Genomic DNA, 20844 nt, shown 5'->3' on the forward strand with positions numbered 1-20844 from the left:
AAAACTAACAATAGGATCCTCCTTCCCGAAGGATTCTAGAGATCCACAAGCTTTCGGCTCCAGACGAGCCCTCAACTGCCCTAATACAACCTTGCCCCGAAAGGCCCACAGATGACCATCCAAGAGCTCCAAAATCCATTCCTTAATTGAACCAAAGACCACCATGGTCCATTCCAAAATACCGCGATTATTCTCCGATGAAATGAACTCCTGCGTCCGCATCGATCAACTTAGTACCTGCTCCTGAGCCGAAACCAATCTGAATCCTATTCCTGAGTGCTCAACACCATACCGAAATAACATGCAAAAGATCCGAATATACCCAAGAATCCTCATCCCACATGCTTCCTAGATTCTCCAAGATTTTTCTCGATTCGAGTATGAATCTTGTACTTCCAGTGGTTTAGAAGATTTGATATAAATTAATTTGACATAAACTAGCTTAAAAGAACCATAAAATCAAAAAGATGGAGATTTTGACTAAACTTAAAAAAAAAAACATACCACATGGATCATTTTTACAATTTTGTCAATCTAAGAATATCGGTTGAGAAAAGTGACATCTTTACAATACACATAGAATGGTTTAGAAATGTTACATAAATTAATTTTGTAAATATAAAGCAGCTCATCTCATGAGAAATAAGCGAATGAGTCGTTAGTTATTCAATGTATTAAAACTACATCCGTGGCCGTGTTATTCGCGTGGCATAAAATTCACACATCAATAATCATTATTCAGTTCTTGAATAGTCAACATTCACTTCTTCAAGGTTCAAGCAATTGCGTGAGGAATCAACTGCAAATTTCTGTAAAAATCATCATGGATATGTTCAATCACGATCAAGAGTCCCTTCAGATATGAGTTTTTTCCGAGAATTAATCGACAATTTCAGCTCCATATTTTCTGATTCTGGTTCACCATCAAACAGAGCAAATCAAAGCCCTAGTTCATCCAATTATCAAAATCGAGCAGCCATGGAAGGGGTGGAGAATGAACGGGCGGCGTATAAGCTTAAGGGATACTTTGATCTGGCAAAAGAAGAGATTGATAAAGCGGTTAGGGCAGAAGAATGGGGTTTAATTGATGATGCTATCTTACATTATCAAAACGCTCAACGTATATTAGGCGAAGCCATTGCTACACCTGTACCTTCGTATATAAGTTCCAGGTAATAGATTTTGTTTATTTTTGTGGTGAAGTTTTGTTTTTTTTATGGTTAGAAGTTTGACAGTGGTTAGTTCGAAAATCAATCAATAAGCCTCATATTATTTAATTGAAAGGGTGTTTCAATTTGCGATTTCAAAGACACTTCTAAGATAATCAGTGGATTAAAGTAATGGATAGTCAGTTGATTTTAGATTTACCTCAAAAATTAGGTTTTCTGCAACAATTCCTTGCATGCTTCTCTAAATCAGTTTGCCAACCACTACAAAATTAGTTTCGATTTCATGATCTTGCTGTCATGTAGAGCAATAGTTTTCAGAATATAAAACTTTTAGAACATCCTAATTACTAAAAATGGATGCTCATTTTCCTCTTCATACTTCAACAGAGAACTAGAGAAGGTGAAATCTTATCGCCAAAAGATATCAAAATGGCAGGGTCAAGTTTCTGAGAGACTACACACTTTAAACCACCGATCAGGTTCTAAGATTTCACACTTCTTTCAGATGATTTCTATATTATTTTATATGATCTTGATTTTTCTTTGCTTTAAGTTCCTTATGCTGCCTTTTTCTGGATTTTCTGCTCACAGGTGGCACATCAATAAACAAGGTACGCATTCGTCTAACTAAAGTGTAAGTTTATATATCTAGTTTATACATCATCTTTGGTATTAAAATTGGCGATTCCTTTAAATTATCATGTAATGCATGCATTTATGACATAAAGGATAGTTATAGGAGAGTAACTACTAATGTTTGTATATAGGGCTACATGCAAGAAATACCAATATTCTTTAATTTATCTCTGTATTATAGCCTCCTGTTTTCGTTTCTTTCTATCACAGAATTGTCAGTTTTTTTCTTATCAAGACATTGAACTTTAAAAAATCTACTGAATTATATCATTATACTTTCAATTTCTTTTATTATTAAGACATTACACTTAGAAAAATCTATCCAATTATAACAATGAGATGAGAGTTGCTTTGTATTTATATAATATTGCTATAATTGATTGATTTTTCAAAGTACAATACTGTAATTGGAAGAATTGAAAGTAGGATGCTATAATAAACAAATCAATGAAAGTACATTGCTATTTCTGCAGAACACCTCTACTCATTTACAAGCTACTCCAGTCTCTCCATCAAAGCCTAATCCTACAAAATCAGTGTCACAAAAGTCTTCTGCTGCTTCCAGTTTACGTGGTTCTGTAACACGAAATCAGAGTAACAAAGCAATGAACACAACAAAGCCTGTTCAAGAATCTAATAGTGGTCTTGATTCAAAATTGGTGGAGATGATAAATTCTGTTATTGTTGACAGAAGTCCATCTGTCAAATGGGAAGATATTGGTAAGACAAAAGCAAAGCACTTTTTATCTGTTTGTGTAATATAGCATCCTACTTTACATTTCTTTCTATTGCAGCATTGTACTTTCATTTTCTTTTTCATATTAAGGCATTGTACTTTCAAAAGTCACCCAATTATAGTGTTTTACTTTCTTTCTATTCTTATTAGGACATTATACTTTGAAAAATCTTTCCAATTATAGCAGTAAAATCATGTGGATTTTTCAAAGTACAATGATGGATCTAATAAACAGATCAATTAAAGTACATTGTTATCTTTGTATTTAACTCTAATTTTACATACTTTTTCTTTGTAAAAGATTTTTTTTGAAGTTTTTAAAACTCATAACTGATTGTGTGATTGCAGCTGGCCTTGAAAAAGCTAAACAAGCTTTGCTGGAAATGGTAATCCTGCCAACTAAAAGAAAAGATCTATTCACAGGCCTTCGTAGACCTGCTAAAGGTATTCTTACAATTGAAGTACTTTTTATACTCATGTTAAATACAACAAACAAATAGCAATTTACTTTCATATATTTGTGTATTATAGCTTTCTTCTTCCATTTCTTTTTCATTACAACATTCTATTTGTGTGATTTCATTTTTTTTTTTTTTCTTATAATGACACTATAGAAAACTATATCCAATTATAGCAGTGGAAATTTCTATTTACATGGATACATTGCTATAGGATGCTGTTTCTTGTGTTTAATTTTTTAAACCCAATGAATGTATCAGTATTTTCTTAGTGTGTTGTTTGTTTTCTTTGAGGTTTGCTTCTCTTTGGTCCACCTGGCACTGGTAAGACCATGCTTGCAAAGGCAGTTGCTTCGGAATCACAAGCAACCTTTTTCAGCATCTCTGCTTCCTCTTTAACATCAAAATGGGTATGTTTTTTTGTCCTTCATGATTCTAGGTTTCCAACTTTTGCCCTTCATGATGTCGATATTTCTCACTCGCATCATATGTTGGTGTTTAACTGAAACAGGTGGGAGAAGGTGAAAAACTTGTTCGGACCCTTTTTGCAGTTGCTGTTGAACGACAACCCTCTGTGATATTCATGGATGAGGTATGCTGATGAGGGCATTTACGTCTTTTGCACAAACGAGAGTGCTATGAACTTACTTTTAAAGATTAAATCAAACACAATAACAGAAAATCAAAAGCTTCACTATGTTGATAATTCACTCAAAATACGACCCCAAAATGAACCAAGATTTTTCACAAAAGATGCTCCATTCTCCTTCCCTGCTATCCTCTTATAATATCTGTCATAAAAAAACTATATATTAAGGACAATACCTGAAATACCCCTCCACTAAAAGGTCCTCTGCATTTTGCTTGAGTTTCCCATATTGCCCTTACCTAAGATACGCGGCTGAAATGGATGTGTAGACTGTAGCAGAGAGATGGAGAGGGAGCCCCTTATGTTTGACATGTGTCAACATCTAATTTGATTTTTTTTTTTTTTTTTTTTTTTTTGTGATTTATAGATTGATAGTGTGATGTCAGCAAGAACATCTAATGAGCATGATGCTAGCAGAAGATTGAAGTCAGAGTTTCTAGTTCAGTTTGATGGGGTTACCTCAAACTCCAATGATCTAGTAATTGTTATCGGTATAACCTTCATACAATAATACTATAATTGAAAAATCTAATCTACCTAATCATAGCATTCTACTTATTATTATTATTATTATTTTCCTTATTAGAACATTATACTTTGAAAATTTTACCCAATTATAGCAGTGAAAATTGCTTTGTGTTTAATAACATTGCTATGAACAAATAGAAGTAGGATGCTATAATAAACATATGAACGAATGCATTTAACCCATATTATTGTACCTTGTTATTAATGTAGGTGCAACGAATAAGCCACAAGAATTAGATGATGCTGTCCTTAGGAGATTGGTAAGTTAGAGTTTATTCAATAAATTGTTTGTAATTTAATAATATATATATTATTTTATAAAATAGTTGAACAATTCTTTTCTAATTTTACTTTGGAGTAAATTCAAGAAAGAACTACATACTTTCATTTATTTGGTTATTATTTATAATCATCTTACTTTCATTTCTTTTGTATTACAACGTTGTAATTTAAGTTTTATTTAACAACAAATTGTTCTTTAAAGAATCTACTCAGTTGTAGGACATTGTTACTTTGAAAATTGCACTCAATTATTATAGCAATGAATTTTGCTTTCTATTTTGATAGCATTGCTATAATTAGGTAAAAAATATTTCAAACTCAGGATGTTGTAATAAGAAGAAATGAAATTAAGATGCTATAATATACAAATAAATGAAAGTACATTGCTATTTTCTAGAATTTCACCTTTTTAATTTTTTTAACTCATGAATCAGGTGAAGAGAATATACATCCCGTTGCCAAATGCAAATGTTCGAAAAAATCTTCTCAAGCACAAACTCAAGGGTCAAGCGTTTTCCTTACCAAGTGAGAATATATTCCTTTTTTTTTTAAACACATTTCCATTAATAATTAACTTTTTATAAAAATATATATACATCTTTTACGTATGTAAGTTCTTTTTCTAATAGTGTTTTATTGTACAGGTGGAGATTTGGAAAGACTTGTGAAAGACACAGAGGGTAAGATAGGTTTATCGGTAACCCGATAACCGGGATTTTTTTTAATAAAAAGATCAAAAAATATAATGGTTTAATGTATTTTGCCCCCTTTTTGTATTTATACAAATAATCTTGTATAATGTGGTGATCATGTAGGGTATTCTGGGAGTGATCTGCAAGCTTTGTGTGAAGAAGCTGCAATGATGCCAATAAGAGAACTTGGTTCAAACATTCTCACAGTCAAGGCTGATCAGGTAAAATTACCCATTTACCCATTTTCAGAACTGTTAAAATACACATTTGTACAACCAACATTTATTTCCACCTTTTTTTCTAACTTATGCAGTAAGGTGTTTTTTTTTTTTTTTTTTTTTTTTTTTTTTTAATACAAAATATGCAACAGCATTTCAGTTTAGGACCAAAAGATGTAAAATTATTGGTATCATGTCTAATCAAAAGACCAAAATACCCTTGATATAGAATGGTAATTAATCTCCAATTGTTTTTATTAGGTACGACGATTAAAATACGGAGATTTCCAAAAAGCTATGGCTGTGATCAGACCAAGCTATGTAAAAAGCAAGTGGGAAGAACTTGACAATTGGAACAAAGAGTTTGGATCTAACTAATTAATATACAAACCCTAATTAAACAACTAATTAATGTTTAAGGCACAACTTTTATTGCATCAAGTACAAGTGCTGTTGATTGTACTTCAAAGTTATTAGACTAGCATTTTATATTTTGATGGCATTTTGAATTCTAAAATATGTATAGAAATGTATTGGTATATGATTTATCATTTATGAATTGAAGTTGGGTTGTAGATGTAGATAGTTTAAAGGAAAATAAATAAAAGAACAACTTCTGATTGTTAATTTCCATTTAGGAAAGTACTTTTTTTTTTTTTGTCTTTAGAAAATAGCAACCAACGTTTCTTTGCTTCTATTTCATGTAATGTTGTTTTGTTATTTATCACAAAATAGCTACATACGCTTATATTTCATTACAACAAAACTTAACTAACAACCTAAAATGGAAGAAATCAAAAGTAGAGCTCTATGGATTATGAATTACGATACCTGATATTTTAGAGTTATTTGGTTGTTGATTTGATTTTCGATGTTTTATCTCGCTAAAATATAAATAAATTGGTAATAATTTCTTAACAAAAATATTAATGTCTTTGCAAGGTAAACAAAAACAAACAATGGTTATATATATTTTTTTATCGTTAACTAAAAAACTAAAAATCATCGAAAATTCCTCTTATAATTAGTAAAGACGTCTTTTATCCATCCAAATTTGTGTTCTTTCATCAACCTTAAAGAAGATTATTATCAACTCCTCATTTGTGAGAATACATACAACCTTGTTGCATTCACCAATAGTAAAACCCTAAAAAATTGTTCATATTCACAAAAAGCTTGTTATCAAGTTCCTCTTTGCTCTCTGTTCCAAAGCTCTATCGAATGTCTTTGTTGCCTCCCTAATCTCTAAACCGATTATTTACAAGACCAACCCTAGAGGGTGGGCAAGCTGGGCGACCGCCCCAGGCCTCGCCAAATCTCGGGGTCCCAAATAGCGATTAATATAATATATATATATATATATATATATATATATATATATATATATATATATATATATATATATATATATATATATATATATAGTTTTAAAATGATTAATACTATACGTATCCCAAAAATAACCAAAGGTGCTTGTAGTTCATTTGGTTTGAAGCGTAGGAATGGTTGTGGTTGTTGATCTGTGAAGAAATCACCCACATCAAAAATTGTTATTGTTGAAATTTTATTAGTGTAAACATATCCTTTTTTTTTTTTTCCTCAAAAGTGCACTCTACAAATATATCCTATCAAAACTTTCAATTCAACAACAAAATTTCCTATTATGTTATACAAATTCAAATGAAAAGATCATAAAAAATAATGAAAGGAATATTATTAGTTCATGTAGACAGCTTCCGAAAAGAGATTAAATTCTGATTCAACAACAAAACAATATTTTTTTTTTGTGAACCTTTGTGCGTGGTTAATTTAATCAATTAGATTATGCTAGGTTTAGGTTTTCTTCTATAAGGTAATTTTTACAATATTTTTTTATTTTATTTTGTTTTATCGTATTAACTTTATCTTTTATATGATTAGTATTTAATACAACACTCGATGCAACGGAGAACTCATTTGCAAAGTGGACTACAATTTATAAAAATAAAGTTTCGGTCCAAACAATTATGTATGAGGGAGTAAATAATAATTAAGAAATTATATTAATAAAAATGAAAACTATAAAAACAGAGTTTGTAAGAGATCAAACACAATTTTAAAATATTGTATTAAGTTTTTAAATTTAACAAAATTTTCTGAGGTGCGGAAGTGAAAGGCCTCAAATTTTATTTTGCCCCAAACCTCAAATTGTCTTGGACCAGCACTGATTATTTATGCCAACTTTTTCAAGCTGTTAATAAGAGGATCTCAAATCTAGAAGGAGCATATGAAGGGTTGTTTAGTTATATCATCTAATCCATCTCCACTTTCCTTGTGTTTGATTGAAATGGTCTTTTTCTTCTCTGTTTATCTCAGATAATATCTACCGTTGTTTGAGCATCTCTTCCATTTACTCGAGCCTTGCCAAATACATGACACAACTTCCTGTATTAAAGAAGTTCCTTACCTCTCCATTTTCTGTAAGAATTGAACCAAGTATTTTTTTTCATGGATGAAAAAAGAAGCCACAGGATTGCATTCGTAAAGTTTTCACATAACTTTGACAACCTTATGGGGGATGCCTATATATCGGAAGTATAACAATGATACAAGAACTAACCAAGAGAAAAATAATCATAAAAAGATTATACAAGATATTGATGTACTCGAAAAGGAATATTGAATTCTTGGAATATGTATCTATGAACATAAGTACATAACACTCAATGGGAAAAAAGATGGGTTAGTTAGCAGTTTAGGTAATATGCACAAAGAAGTTTCGGGAGGGGCTGATTTGTTACATTTCTATGACAAGGGTTTGTTTGATCAATTGTATAAAGTTTGGGGGTTGTAATACGCGTACATACGAAAAAATAAAAGTGGCTTCGCCCGGGTTCGAACCGGAGACCTTCAGTGTGTTAGACTGACGTGATAACCAACTACACCACGAAACCATTTGATTATTGTTTCTAATTTTATAGTTATGATCATAGTAATAAAGTTATTTTGCAAATTAAAACTAAAATTAATATGGCTTCGCCCGGGTTCGAACCGGAGACCTTCAGTGTGTTAGACTGACGTGATAACCAACTACACCACGAAACCATTTGCTTTAAGTTTCTAATTTAATATAATTATCATCAAACCTACGAAGTTTTTACGCAAATTGAAAAAAAAAGGAGTAAATTACACGAATGGTCCCTATGGTTTGCGGTAATTTGCGTGTTTGGTCCCTAACTTATTTTTTTAACTCGGAAGGTCCCTATGGTTTGTTTTTGTTACGCGTTTGGTCCCTACCGTTTAATTTTGTTACACGTTTGGTCCCTATCTTATCTAAAAAGACTATTATTTAAAGAGGAAAAAATGATGGGATAGGTGAGGTACGGTGAAGGGGTGGGATTAGGGGTGTGTTTATTTAAATAAATTAAAAAATTAAGGGAAAAATAATCTTTTTAGGTAAGATAAGGACCAAGCGCGTAACAAAAACAAATAGTAGAAACCTTCCGAGTTAAAAAAATAAGTTAGGGACCAAACGCGCAAATTACCCTAAACCATAGGGACCATTCGTGTAATTTACTCAATAAAAAGAGATGGCTTCGCCCGGGTTTGAACAGGAGACCTTCAGTGTGTTAGACTGACGTGATAACCAACTACACCACGAAACCTGTTTGTGTTTTTGACTAATTTCAGCATTAATTAAAAGCGCATTAATTTAATTTGATTAACATTTTTAGTGGTTGTTTCTTTTTACTTATTTAGCATAATATTAAATAGTTAAAAGACTTTAGGCATATCTTAATCGGTAAAGTGGTGAGACTGCCACTTCATGTTTTAAGAATTACGACGTTCCATTCTCCCTAACTACCCTCCATGAGTTGTACATAAAAAAATAACATAATATGGATATATTGTGAAGGATGTTTAGGAGAAACATAAAAAATGATAATGTATATCTCAAAGTTTTAATCTTATATTATATAATCATAATAGATATACTCTATTTAATTTTTTAATATTTAAACTCTACTTTAGGTTATGTTTGACATACTAGCTGAAAAACTAACTGCTAAATAAAAAATTAGCTGATAAAAATATCGTTTGGTAAACTAGATGAAAAATATAAAATGATTAAAAATGACATTTTAAAAAGATTGCATTTTTATAATTAGTTAAGAGGTATATTTGAAATTTTTTAAAAAAGCTCATAAAAAACTAGTATAAGTAGTTTTTTTTTTTTTAAAAGTTAGTTTATAAGTTACTTTTTGGTTTGTCAAACATGACAACTTAAAAAAACTTGAAAAATAAATAGTTGTGACACGTCAATACAACCTTAGACTATTATTGAGATTACTAAATCAATGTGGTTCCGGATAAATATTTATATTATAATTTGAATTTTTTATATTAGTATCTAATGTGATGACAACAACTGACAAATTCAATTTCATTAAAAGTAGTCGTAAAATTGACCCCAACAAGAATTGCCCATTTTGCGTTCTTCCTACCATGGTGGCGATAATTTTTTTAACGATTAAGGAACCTCCGTTCCTTGACCTTTATTTTCTTGTGTAGCGTGGTCTTCTTTCCATTCCCAGTTCTTTACCTAACTCGTCTCCTCATCAGCATCCTTGGGCTCGGTCTCCTCAAGCCCAACAACAAGTTATGTTGCGCTAATAAATCAGCATGGCCTAATTACCCATTTGCTCCATCCGATCAGACCACCGGTTTACCACAAGCATTTTCAACAATGACTCTTCAAGATTCGAGCAACGTTGATTGGTACATGGACATCGGGGCCACCGCCCACCTTCATGTCGACCCAGGTATCCTCAAGTCTTTTAGTAATAATTGCACAAATTCTAATTTCTCAATCTTAGTCGGTAATGGATCTCGCATTCCTGTTCTTAAAGTGGGTCACACCAATCTTGGTTATAACCCATTTCACACTATTACCTTAAAACACGTTCTCATTACTCCCCAAAATTATCAAAAACCTTGTTTATGTGCGAAAATTTACTCGTGATAATAAATGCTCTATTAAATTTGATGAATTTGGTTTTTCTGTGAATAACTTTTTGACAAAACACATCCTCCTCCGATATGATAGCATCAGTGACCTCTATCATGTTACAGTCCAACTCCTCAAGCTTTTCTCAGTGTCGGGTTATCCACGTGGCATCAACGACTCGATCATCCTGTTTCTCAAGTTTTCAAGCATTTATTATCTAAAAATCTCATTACATATAATAAAAAGGATTCCCCGTTACTTTGCCATGCTTGTCAACTTGGCAAGCATGTTCTTTTATCTTTTTCTTTATCTAAAACTGAAGCTTTATTTCCTTTTCAAGTTGTGCATTTTCATGTTTGGACGTTCGCTTTCGAAAGTCATAGTGGTATTAAATATTATGTCATCTTTCTTGATCAATTTTCTCATTTTTTGTAGGTGTATCCTTTGCGTAATAAATATGAAGTGTTCTCCAAGCTTGTCACATTTCGTGCTTATATAAAAAATCAATTTCACACTGACATCCAAAATTTTCAATGTGACAACAGGAAAGAATTTGATAACTCCCACTTCCATGATCTTTGCACCACTCATGGCATACACATGCGTTTTTCATGTCCTTACACCTCTCAACAAAACAGTAAATCTGAACGTATGCTTCGCACCGTCAATAACATCATTCACACTCTTTTTTTCCAAGCTCACTTACCCCCCCCCCACCCCCACCTATTGGGTTGAAGCTCTTCATATGGCCACTCACCTCCTCAATATCCTTCCATCCACCACACTTCAAAACAACTCCTCATACCACAAACTATTCCAAAATTTTCCAAAAGATAATCACCTTCTTGTTTTCAGTTGTGTTTGTTTCCCATACATCAACAATACCAACAAACTTCAACCTCGCTCTATTCTGTGCATTTTTCTCGGTTACCCCACTAATCATAAATGTTATCATTGTCCTAACCTTCAAACAAATCAAATAATTATTTCCCGTCATGTAACTTTTGATGAAACCATCTTTCCTTTCGGTTCCATGACACCAAATCAATCACCCAATTATGATTTTCTTCACATCAATGACACTCGTAACATGTTTAATCATCCGTCTCATTGAGCCCAACCTCTTGTTTTTCCAACCGATAACCCATCTTCCACTACCACCTCCTTTGTTCCCGACCCATCATCTTCTTTCGTACATGCCTCTACTTCAGCTCCTGTTTCTTCCTCTGTTGTGTCCGGTCCACCTCGCAATACTGAAAATCCTTACCTTCATCCCACTCACTCTCGGATCCCTTCCTCTTAATCTCGTGTCACAGTCAATCCGACTCCTACCATCACTCATCCTATGACCACTCATAAATGTCACGACATCGTGAAACCTATAAATAAACTCAATCTTCATGTTGACTCATCGTCCTCTCCCCTTCCACGTAACTATTTTGATGCCTTTCGAGCTCCTAACTAGTTAAATGATATGAAAGATGAGTTTAATGCTCTTATTTCTAACAAGACTTAGAAACTTATGCCTCGCCCCCGATGCTAATGTGATTAACTGTATTTGGTTCTTTAGGCAGAAGCATAATGCATATGGATCTTTAGCAAGGTACAAGGCGCGACTTGTGGAAAATGGTCGAAGTCAAAAAACTGGTATTGATTGTGATGAGACATTTATCCCTATTGTTAAACCGGCTACGATGCGTACTGTTCTTAACTTGGCCATCTCTCATCATTGGTCGGTCCATCAATTGGATGTGAAGAATGCTTTTCCTCAAGGGCGTCTTCATGAGACTTTTTATATGCATCCGCCCGTAGGTTTTTGCGACCTATTTGCTCCTCATCATGTGTTTCTATTGAACAAGTCCTTATATGGAATTAAACAAGCACCTCGAGAATGGTACCATCGATTTTGTTAGTTTATCACCATCCGCGGTTTTACTAACAACAAATTTGAAACTTCTCTTTTTATTTACAGATAGGGTGTAACATCCTGAGCTTTCAAGTATTTTCAAATCCTCCATTTGGTTTTAATTATTCCCTTTTTGGTCTCTTGATTATGAGAAAGCAACCCTAAGAGGCCCTAGGGGTAAAAATGGAAATTATAGAAGCATGAGTAGTACGTTGGGCGTACATGTGAGTACACTAAGTGTACTAGGGCGCGCCCTAGTACGCTGGGTGTACACATATGTACGCTGGGTGTACTAATGTCCGGGAGAAACCCTTAATTTTTAGGGTTTGGAGGGTATTTAAGCACCATTATGGATTATTTTGCTTCACTCTTTCGCCTCCAAGTTTTTGAGATGTTCTTAGCAAACCCTAGTTCATAAGTGAGAGTTTTGGAGCCTAAAGTGTGTTATTTGTGTAGTTAAAGGAATATGAAGTGCATTAAGGAGTCAAGGAAGGAAGTCTAGCTTGTAGATCTTGATTCATCATCTGTTTTGGAAGCTCCAGAAGGTAAAAATTTGCTACATTTGTGTTTATTTCTCTTAGATCTCTTCTTGGTAGCTTATTGACATTCTTTTGTCCCAAAAAGTCCCATTGTTATGCATGATTTGTTTTGGACGTTTTAAGTTGTCCTTTAGGACCCTATGAAGGGTTATAAGTTATAAAAATGAGGTCCCTTTGGCTAGTTTGGCTTCATGTTGCTTATAAGAGGTCCTAATGGATTAAGACCATGTATTAAGTACTTTTTGGATGTCGAAAGTCTTAAAGTTTGAAAGTTTATGGTTTTGAGATATATTTGGTTGATGGTTTGGAATTTGGGCTTAAGTGCTTAATCCATTAAGCACTTATTAGAGTTTTGAACTCTGCAAGGTTACGCCCCATGTACGCAGTCAACGCCCCCGTTTCCAGTCAATGTGAGACTCGCGTACACCCTGCTTACCTTCGGGGTACGCCAACCTATGTCTTCTATTGGGCTTTTGCGAATTGGGATTCAGATTTGGGACAGTTTGGCTTGGGCCCTTATTGGACTTTCTGAGTAGGAGTGTTTTGGGCTAGTTATGGAATTGAACCTTAGGATGAGGCCCAATTAAGCAGTTGGGCCCAATTTGGAAAATTAGTCAAATTATGGGCCTTATGTAATTTGGGCCTTTTTGCATCAAGAATTAGGCTTGGGTCTTGGCCCAGTTAAGTAAAAGTTAGCATGGACATTATGGCTATTAATTAGAAATGGTGACCCAAATTGTTAATTGGATGTTTATTTATTGTGATAGTTTGGGATTTTTCGTGAGTCAGCGACCATTGATTTCTGTGTGATACGTCAGTGTGAGGTGAGTTGTCCTCACTGTACTTGCGGGTCGAAGGCACCAATGTCGGCCTATTAGATTGATATCCAGTTATGCATGCTATTGTATTGTTATGATCTCTAGATCAGTATCCTAGTAGATAGGATGTTGCTATGCTTAGTGATGTGTAGATCTGTGTGATTGGATGTATACTGTTATATGATTATCTATTATATGTGCACATGATTTCTTGGTGGCTGAGGCTTCACTGCTTTGTGCGTAAGTTAACAAGTCGAGGCATTCCAACCTGACGGTTGAGGGTCTAGGGTATTCCATCCCAATGATGATTGGACCTATAGTATGTTGGCATTCCAACCCGATGGTTGAGGGCCTAGGGTATTCCATCCCGAGGATGTTTGGACCCATAGTGCATTGGCATTCCAACCCGATGGTTGAGGGGCCTGGGGTATTCCAACCTGATGGTTGATTGCGCCCAAAGTATGTTGTTATTATAACTGTGTTATTTGTTATGTATTGGTATTTTGGGGGAACTCACTAAGCTTTCGGCTTACAGTTTGGATTATGTTTTAGGTACCTCAATGGATTACGAGAAGGCAAAGGCTTGATCGTGCACCTCCTCATGTTTTGATTTTACGTTTTTGGGATTTCTCTGATGTGAAACTTATTTTGAAAACTAATTGTAATAAATGATGGTTTTGTGGTTGTTTAAAAAGTTTAAAATTTTCAAGAACTTTTAGAATGTTACAACTTGGTATCAGATCCTTGGTTTGAGTGAATTGGAGGAACACTCGTGTGAATCCAATCTCAAACTAAGGAAATATTTTCAAATGGTTTTCGGAATACTCAAGGAGGATGCGATGTGTACGATCAGCCGAAGCCAGTAAGTATACCCCAAAATACCATACTGTTATTTGATATTGTGATATGTTAAAGCAACATGCTAGTGACAGGTTAAGGATCTTTAGGAATGCATGATAGAATTGCCTGGTAGCCTAGGGCCTTTCTTTTATGGAATTGACATCATTACTGTTGTTTCTTAGTGCATGTATCATGGTTATATATAACCAATATCTTATAGCCTGAGAATGTTTGGTTTGGCCTTATTTCCTGTTCTTGTTTGATGAAGGGCTTATAGTAGGATTAGATATTTGAAAGTCTATAGGGTCTAGTGTTATGTATGGTTAGCATACACGAGTGTTGCAGGGTTGGTGGAAGTTTCATGGATGAGGCGTGTGGGGTCAGCTGACCAATCGTGAGATGTTTAGCCTTTCCTCTAGGGAGTGAGGATTGAGTGTCCGTCTTTGCTTATGAGTATTGTTAGGGCGTTGTAATTATCCTTGAGACAAATACAGGTAAGTGCGGAAGGTAGTATGGGCCCGTACTACTAAAAGCATAGGACCTGTACGCGTAGCAATGAAGTCACAACCCCTAACGTTTCGTTGGGTGTTGGTTCCCCGTTATGATATGTGGTTTATCTGATATCTTCCTGGTGTATTTTCAATATGGTGACTACGAGATGAGTTGAGATCGGATCCGGGTCAGGATTAGGAGCTGGCAGGCAAGGTGAGTCAGTTTTGTTAGAGGACTGCATCAGGGAGATCATTCATAAGGAGGTGGTTGCTATTGTCTGGAATCAGATTTTGGAGATGTTTGTGTAACATCCCAAAATTCAAGACCAGAAATTTCATTTTTATTTTAAGTTATTGCATAAAACCGAGCAATATTAAAAAAAACTTTCTTAATAAAATCTCATATCAAAAACCAAAGTGCCAATAATTAAACAAAGTATCATAAAAGCATATCAGAGTGTAATCCCAAGGATCCAGTGTGCGGAGAACATAGTGTATGCGCTGCGACCAAGCCGGCTCCTTTCCTTTGAAACAGTGTACCTGAAACACATAACACATAACACGGTAAGCAAGCATGCTTAGTGAGTTCCCCAAAATACCACTTACACACATACGCCCTTCCAGGCCATGACCTTCTGGTCCATATGTCTCAGGGGACTTCCGTCCCAACCTAGTAAACCTTCCAGTCTTACACGTTTCGACCTTCCGGTCCATAACTCTCTGACCTTCCGGTCCACATCATAATGCCTTCCGGCCCATAACATAATGCCTTCCGACCCATATCAACATGGCAAACAAATCACATACATAGCGCATACGAAACATGCAACTCATACAATGCATATATCTTATAACATACTAGACCTTCCGGTCACACATAGGTACCCTTCCAAGTACAGTATAGTAAGAAGACTCACCTGACACTACTGAAGTCCCGCAGACTCAATCCCACTCTGTTGAAGTCCTGCAGACTCAACCCCAGCTGCTGGATGATAGATTCCCGATCTGTCAATATCAAAACATCACCCAATTAATAATTGGGTCCCACTACATAAATATAATTACCTACTTTGGATAATTACTAAATTACCCTAGGCTTGGCTTTGTTTAATCCCAAGGCCCAATCCATAGGCCCAAAGTCAATTAGGAATCAAAGCCCAACATATGGCCCAATTTTCCAAATTGGGCCCAACTACTCATATAGGCCTTACCCTAAAACCCATTAATTATTCTAGTCCAATTGCTTGACTTTGGATGGCCCAATAATAATCCAATCATCAAGACCCGATAAAAATGCTCAATAATACACCCAAGTGAAATTAGGGTTTTCACATAAAATGATGATTAGGGTTAAGTTTTCTCACTTAACCCATTAAGGACTTAATCCATTAAGTCTACTATTACTTAAATTAATTTCTTGCCAATAATTATTATTTAATATCTCCAGTTATTAAATCATTCTCGTGTGTCCCGAATAATTCTCCAAATTAGGGTTTTGATGGCATTAGGGTTTTCCAACCCAAATACTAGCTCATTAGAGTTTTATTGGGTCCATTAGAGTCCATTAAGCTTCATTGGGCCCATTAGGGTTTCAAGCATCCCCAATCGAGTCAACTCACAAGACAAGCACACCGCCACCCGACACGGCGGCCGGTGGCGGCAGCCACCACCCTAAGGTGGTGGTTCTCAATTTTCCATTATTTCATTTTTACAGTTACAATGAAAATACTAAAATAAACGCACACACGCTATACTAAAATAAACACACACACGCAACCACCCTTGTGGTGGTCGGTGGCAGCCACCACCTCACGGTGGTGGTGACTATGATCTTCAGTCAACACAACACTAAGGTACTCCAAGTATTCATCCAAACGCACCCGAAAGCCCAAAACCATCCGAGATGGTGGCTAGCAGTGGCGGAGCGGGGGCAGCAGGTGGCGGGAACGAGTTTCCATCCGATTCCTGGGCAAGCAAAAATCTTCACAAATATTTATAAAATGAGTCCCAAACTCACACGTTTAACCCCCGACTTCTAAAAATGTGGCAATTAACTCCTTGAACCCAACACTTTGCATATATAATTATTTATTTTAGGCTACCATTCGTTCATTAATTAATTTATTTAACTAATAAATAAACGGGTGTTACAACTCTCCCCCACTTAAATTAGATTTCTTCCTCGAAATCACTCCTTACTATTTCTTATGTGCCAACCCACTTCTAGTAAGATGATCACCGTCTTGGGAACACCCTAGCCTTCCTAGGGTAGTTGTGACCAATCTGTGCAAAGCCCTAATATTCTCATATGAACGAATTCCTCGCAACAGGATCACATTTACTTCATCTGAATCTACTATCTCGAGATGGTCTGATTCCCTAACAGACCACTCATACTGAATCATTATCTTTAAATCCAGTCTGTTCATCCTTCAACATGCTACTCAACTTCTGATAGCTTTAGGCTCTCACTATAAAATAGGTTCACAGACCCAATTATCCCTACAGATCACTTATACTTGGCCAAGGCTCAACTGATCCCACTGTGAGTGACTTGTCACTTCCCAAATCAACTAGCTATTTCGTCCGTACTTGCAACTTGAAACACAAATGCGAATACTGCCCAAACATTGGAATTGTCCGAACACTAAACTGCCTAAAGCAGTATGCTGCTACATAGTTGCTTCCCAAAAGTTACCGAGACCTCCTGGGTCTCAATTCGCTCGCCAATCATCTGAAATATCGGGTTCCGGCCCGGCTGCGAAGCCAAAGGACTCCCACTTCGTCGCTTCACATGGCTTTCGAATGAAATCCTTCTCTGGAACTAGTTTCCACTAGTTATCATGCCCCCGAGGCTCTAATAACTTTCTGATCTAACCGATCGGGTACATGCGTCGAATCCTGTCATCATCAAATCCAAGGCTGAAAGTGATTGCCACCTAACCGATGGTAGCCTTATATCACAAGCAATCTTATACATTCCATTTCTTTCCTGATCCCATAACTGTAGTGGCGTTCCTATAGTCCTATCACTGGTTCAACCAGATCTAATCGATCAGGGTAATTCCGAAATCCAATCTGTGGATTTCTTTATCCTTACTTCTACACCCGAACTGGTGGGTACTACTGTTCCTTCTGCGTCCTAACAACACGCTCACACTACCTACTAACCTAGTGAATGATGCGGCTACACCCGCAGTCTTACAACACTTCCCAAACCGGGTCGAACACGTACTCGACCTAACACATCACTGAACTAGAGTCCTAACTGGAACTCTAACCTGGTTCCCGAAACCTGCTATCACGTGACCCCACTGTATTAGTGTCGTACCCATGCCCGTGATCAAAGCACCACAAAAAACCACAAAATCATCTACACCATTTGACAAGGCGACATTCCGTGCCTCGCACAAACGCTGTCTGAGAGCCTCGAAGGTTGTCTGTTGTTCAGGCCCCCAACGAAAGGCCACCGGTTTCTTGGTTAGTCGCGTTACAGGAACCGTAATCTTGGAGAACTCCTATATAAATCTCCGGTAATAACCTGCTAAACCCAGGAAATTCTGAATCTCAGCTGGAGACCTCGGAATCTCCTACTGCATCACGACCTTTATCTTGGCCGGATGGACCAGAATACCCTTCTGGTTGACAAGGTGCCCAAGAGATTGCACCTCGCGCAACCAGAACTCATATTTGGAGAACTTTACAAAAATCCTCTCCCCCACTTAGATTCGACTAAGTCTTCACTAAACTCCAACCGAACACATACCATGCGAAAATACAATTCTCTTGAACATGCGATGACCAACCACTTATGCATCTAACACCCGCGACTGACACTACCCTATTCATGTCACCAGTTATGTCCTAGCAAAAGTAGTGCCTTGAACTCCAAAGTTCATCCATAGACAATTACCGACCATACCTGAACAATGATTGAACCCCTGAACGCTGACTTCACTGGTGAACTATCACTCTAACCCTAACCGAGGATCTTCCAAACATTACTCCTGCACCGATCTCGAAAAAGATACGGAATGATAACGCTACATGTGGAACCCACTCCGCAAGATGCATCCCTCTGTGGGTTCATCAAGGACGTTTCGGCATGCAAGATGACATATATGATCCTTGAGAACCCCAAACACTACCAGGAAGCCGACCCGATATCTAACTTATCCAAACTCACTCGTAACTCCAACGCAATACGTATCCCCAACACCCATCTAATAGCATTAGAAGATGACATACCCCTAACATCTGGAGGAATACTAATCACCTTCTGCTGACATGTCCAACCCTGCTACCTTATAGTAGCCTAAACCCTCGGAGCGACAAAATCCCTTGTGCACTGTCCTGCATGTGCTGCAGTGACTCCGGCCCTGTTGGCCTTTCACCCGAGGATCAGAAATCATGGGTCTCTTCCCAGGACCCTTACTATACGCACCTAGCACAAACCTCTCTTCTCAAAGTGCTCCAAATCGATCTCGCATCTGCAACTTCATGGAAATCATATCCTTCAGGGTCTAACACCCTGACATGCTTACTAACTCACTTGCCAATGGCTAAGCTGCAACAACTGGAACATCCTTTGTTCCCAACCGGGTCACAAAGTTCTCCCCGAAGCTTCTCAGATTCTCCAGGACTCTTACCAATTTGAGTATGGATCATGTGCTTTCAGTAGTACGGGCCCAATACTACCTTCCACACCTATCCATACTTTCCTCAGGAATCCTCCCGTATCCTCCAAGTCACTTCCTCAACTGGTACACCCAAGTCCCATTGAACCTCACTACTAACCCACTGAATCATATCCTAGGCTTCCCTAGGTTCCCGAACTCACCCAGTCCTCAGCTGCTAAAGGACTTCCCACTAATGTCAACTAGCTACCTCATGAATATAGCCATTCACGATTTAGCATATTCACTTAGTAGCTAGCTCACATTACCAAGAGTCCCTCGAAGCACAAAGCAAGCATCATTCAAACAATGGGAAATCTACCCAGCATATTCCAATCAAATCGGTTTATCCTCCTATCAGGAATCTATACTAGCTTGTAACTCCAAAGGCTCATACAATCAGGCATAACCTAAACAAGCTATCCTATCCCTGACTGATCATAACTATCATGTAATTCAGCAAGCACATACAGCAGACACATAAGACATCTACCTAGATCCTTAGCCATAGTCTAACATGCAGTTCTCATAATCATATCATATCATAACACAACATGTATGGGTATCTTGGGGAAAACTTACTTGAGCTTGGCTGATTGCACGCATCACACACCTTGTTCTTTTTAAAGTTCTTTTATCCTTCCAAATTCTTTTCAAACTCTTTTTATAAAAATGATTTTCTATTGAAAATTTCCATACCAAGCCCTAAGTTTGAGTCCAGACACACTCGAGAGTGTACCCGAATCCCTCAAACCAAGGCTCCGATACCAACTTGTAACGTCCCAAAATTCAAGACCAGAAATTTCATTTTTATTTGAAGTTATTGCATAAAACCGAGCAATATAAAAAAAAAAACTTTCCTAATAAAATCTCATATCAAAAAAGCATATCAGAGTGTAATCCCAAGGATCCAGTGTGCGGAAAACATAGTGTGATGCGCTGCGACCAAGCCGGCTCATTTCCTTTGAAACAATGTACCTGAAACACATAACACATAACACAGTAAGCACGCATGCTTAGTGAGTTCCCCAAAATACCACTTACACACATACGCCCTTCCAGGCCATGACCTTCCGGTCCATATGTCTCAGGGGACTTCCGTCCCAACCTGGTAAACCTTCCGGTCTTACCCGTGTCGACCTTCCGGTCCACATCATAATGCTTTCCGGCCCATAACATAATGCCTTCCGGCCCATAACATAATGCCTTCCGGCCCATA

The 20844-nt window shown here is 36.6% G+C and overlaps 1 protein-coding gene and 3 non-coding genes across 4 annotated transcripts; 1 reads left to right on the forward strand and 3 right to left on the reverse strand.

Annotated features, from left to right (window-relative positions):
• The first annotated feature begins 662 nt into the window (after positions 1–662).
• Positions 663–5999, forward strand: LOC145037875 (AAA-type ATPase family protein). Its single transcript, XM_078986620.1, has 13 exons — positions 663–1172; positions 1557–1648; positions 1761–1780; positions 2279–2525; positions 2890–2985; positions 3294–3409; positions 3511–3591; positions 4016–4139; positions 4387–4436; positions 4893–4983; positions 5103–5138; positions 5274–5371; positions 5630–5999. Exons 1-13 carry the CDS (start codon positions 862–864, stop codon positions 5744–5746), a joined length of 1479 nt encoding a protein of 492 aa, XP_078842746.1. The 5' UTR covers positions 663–861; the 3' UTR covers positions 5747–5999.
• A 2228-nt stretch (positions 6000–8227) lies between these two features.
• TRNAV-AAC (transfer RNA valine (anticodon AAC)) lies at positions 8228–8301 on the reverse strand. Its single transcript has one exon. It is a non-coding gene; the product is annotated as a tRNA-Val (tRNA).
• A 77-nt stretch (positions 8302–8378) lies between these two features.
• On the reverse strand, positions 8379–8452 carry TRNAV-AAC (transfer RNA valine (anticodon AAC)). The gene has a single exon. It is a non-coding gene; the product is annotated as a tRNA-Val (tRNA).
• Positions 8453–8938: 486 nt separating this feature from the next.
• On the reverse strand, positions 8939–9012 carry TRNAV-AAC (transfer RNA valine (anticodon AAC)). Its single transcript has one exon. It is a non-coding gene; the product is annotated as a tRNA-Val (tRNA).
• Positions 9013–20844: the final 11832 nt, after the last annotated feature.

Source organism: Lactuca saligna, chromosome 3 (genome assembly GCF_052625555.1).
Source record: "Lactuca saligna cultivar CGN05327 chromosome 3, ASM5262555v1, whole genome shotgun sequence".
NCBI lineage: Eukaryota > Viridiplantae > Streptophyta > Magnoliopsida > Asterales > Asteraceae > Lactuca > Lactuca saligna.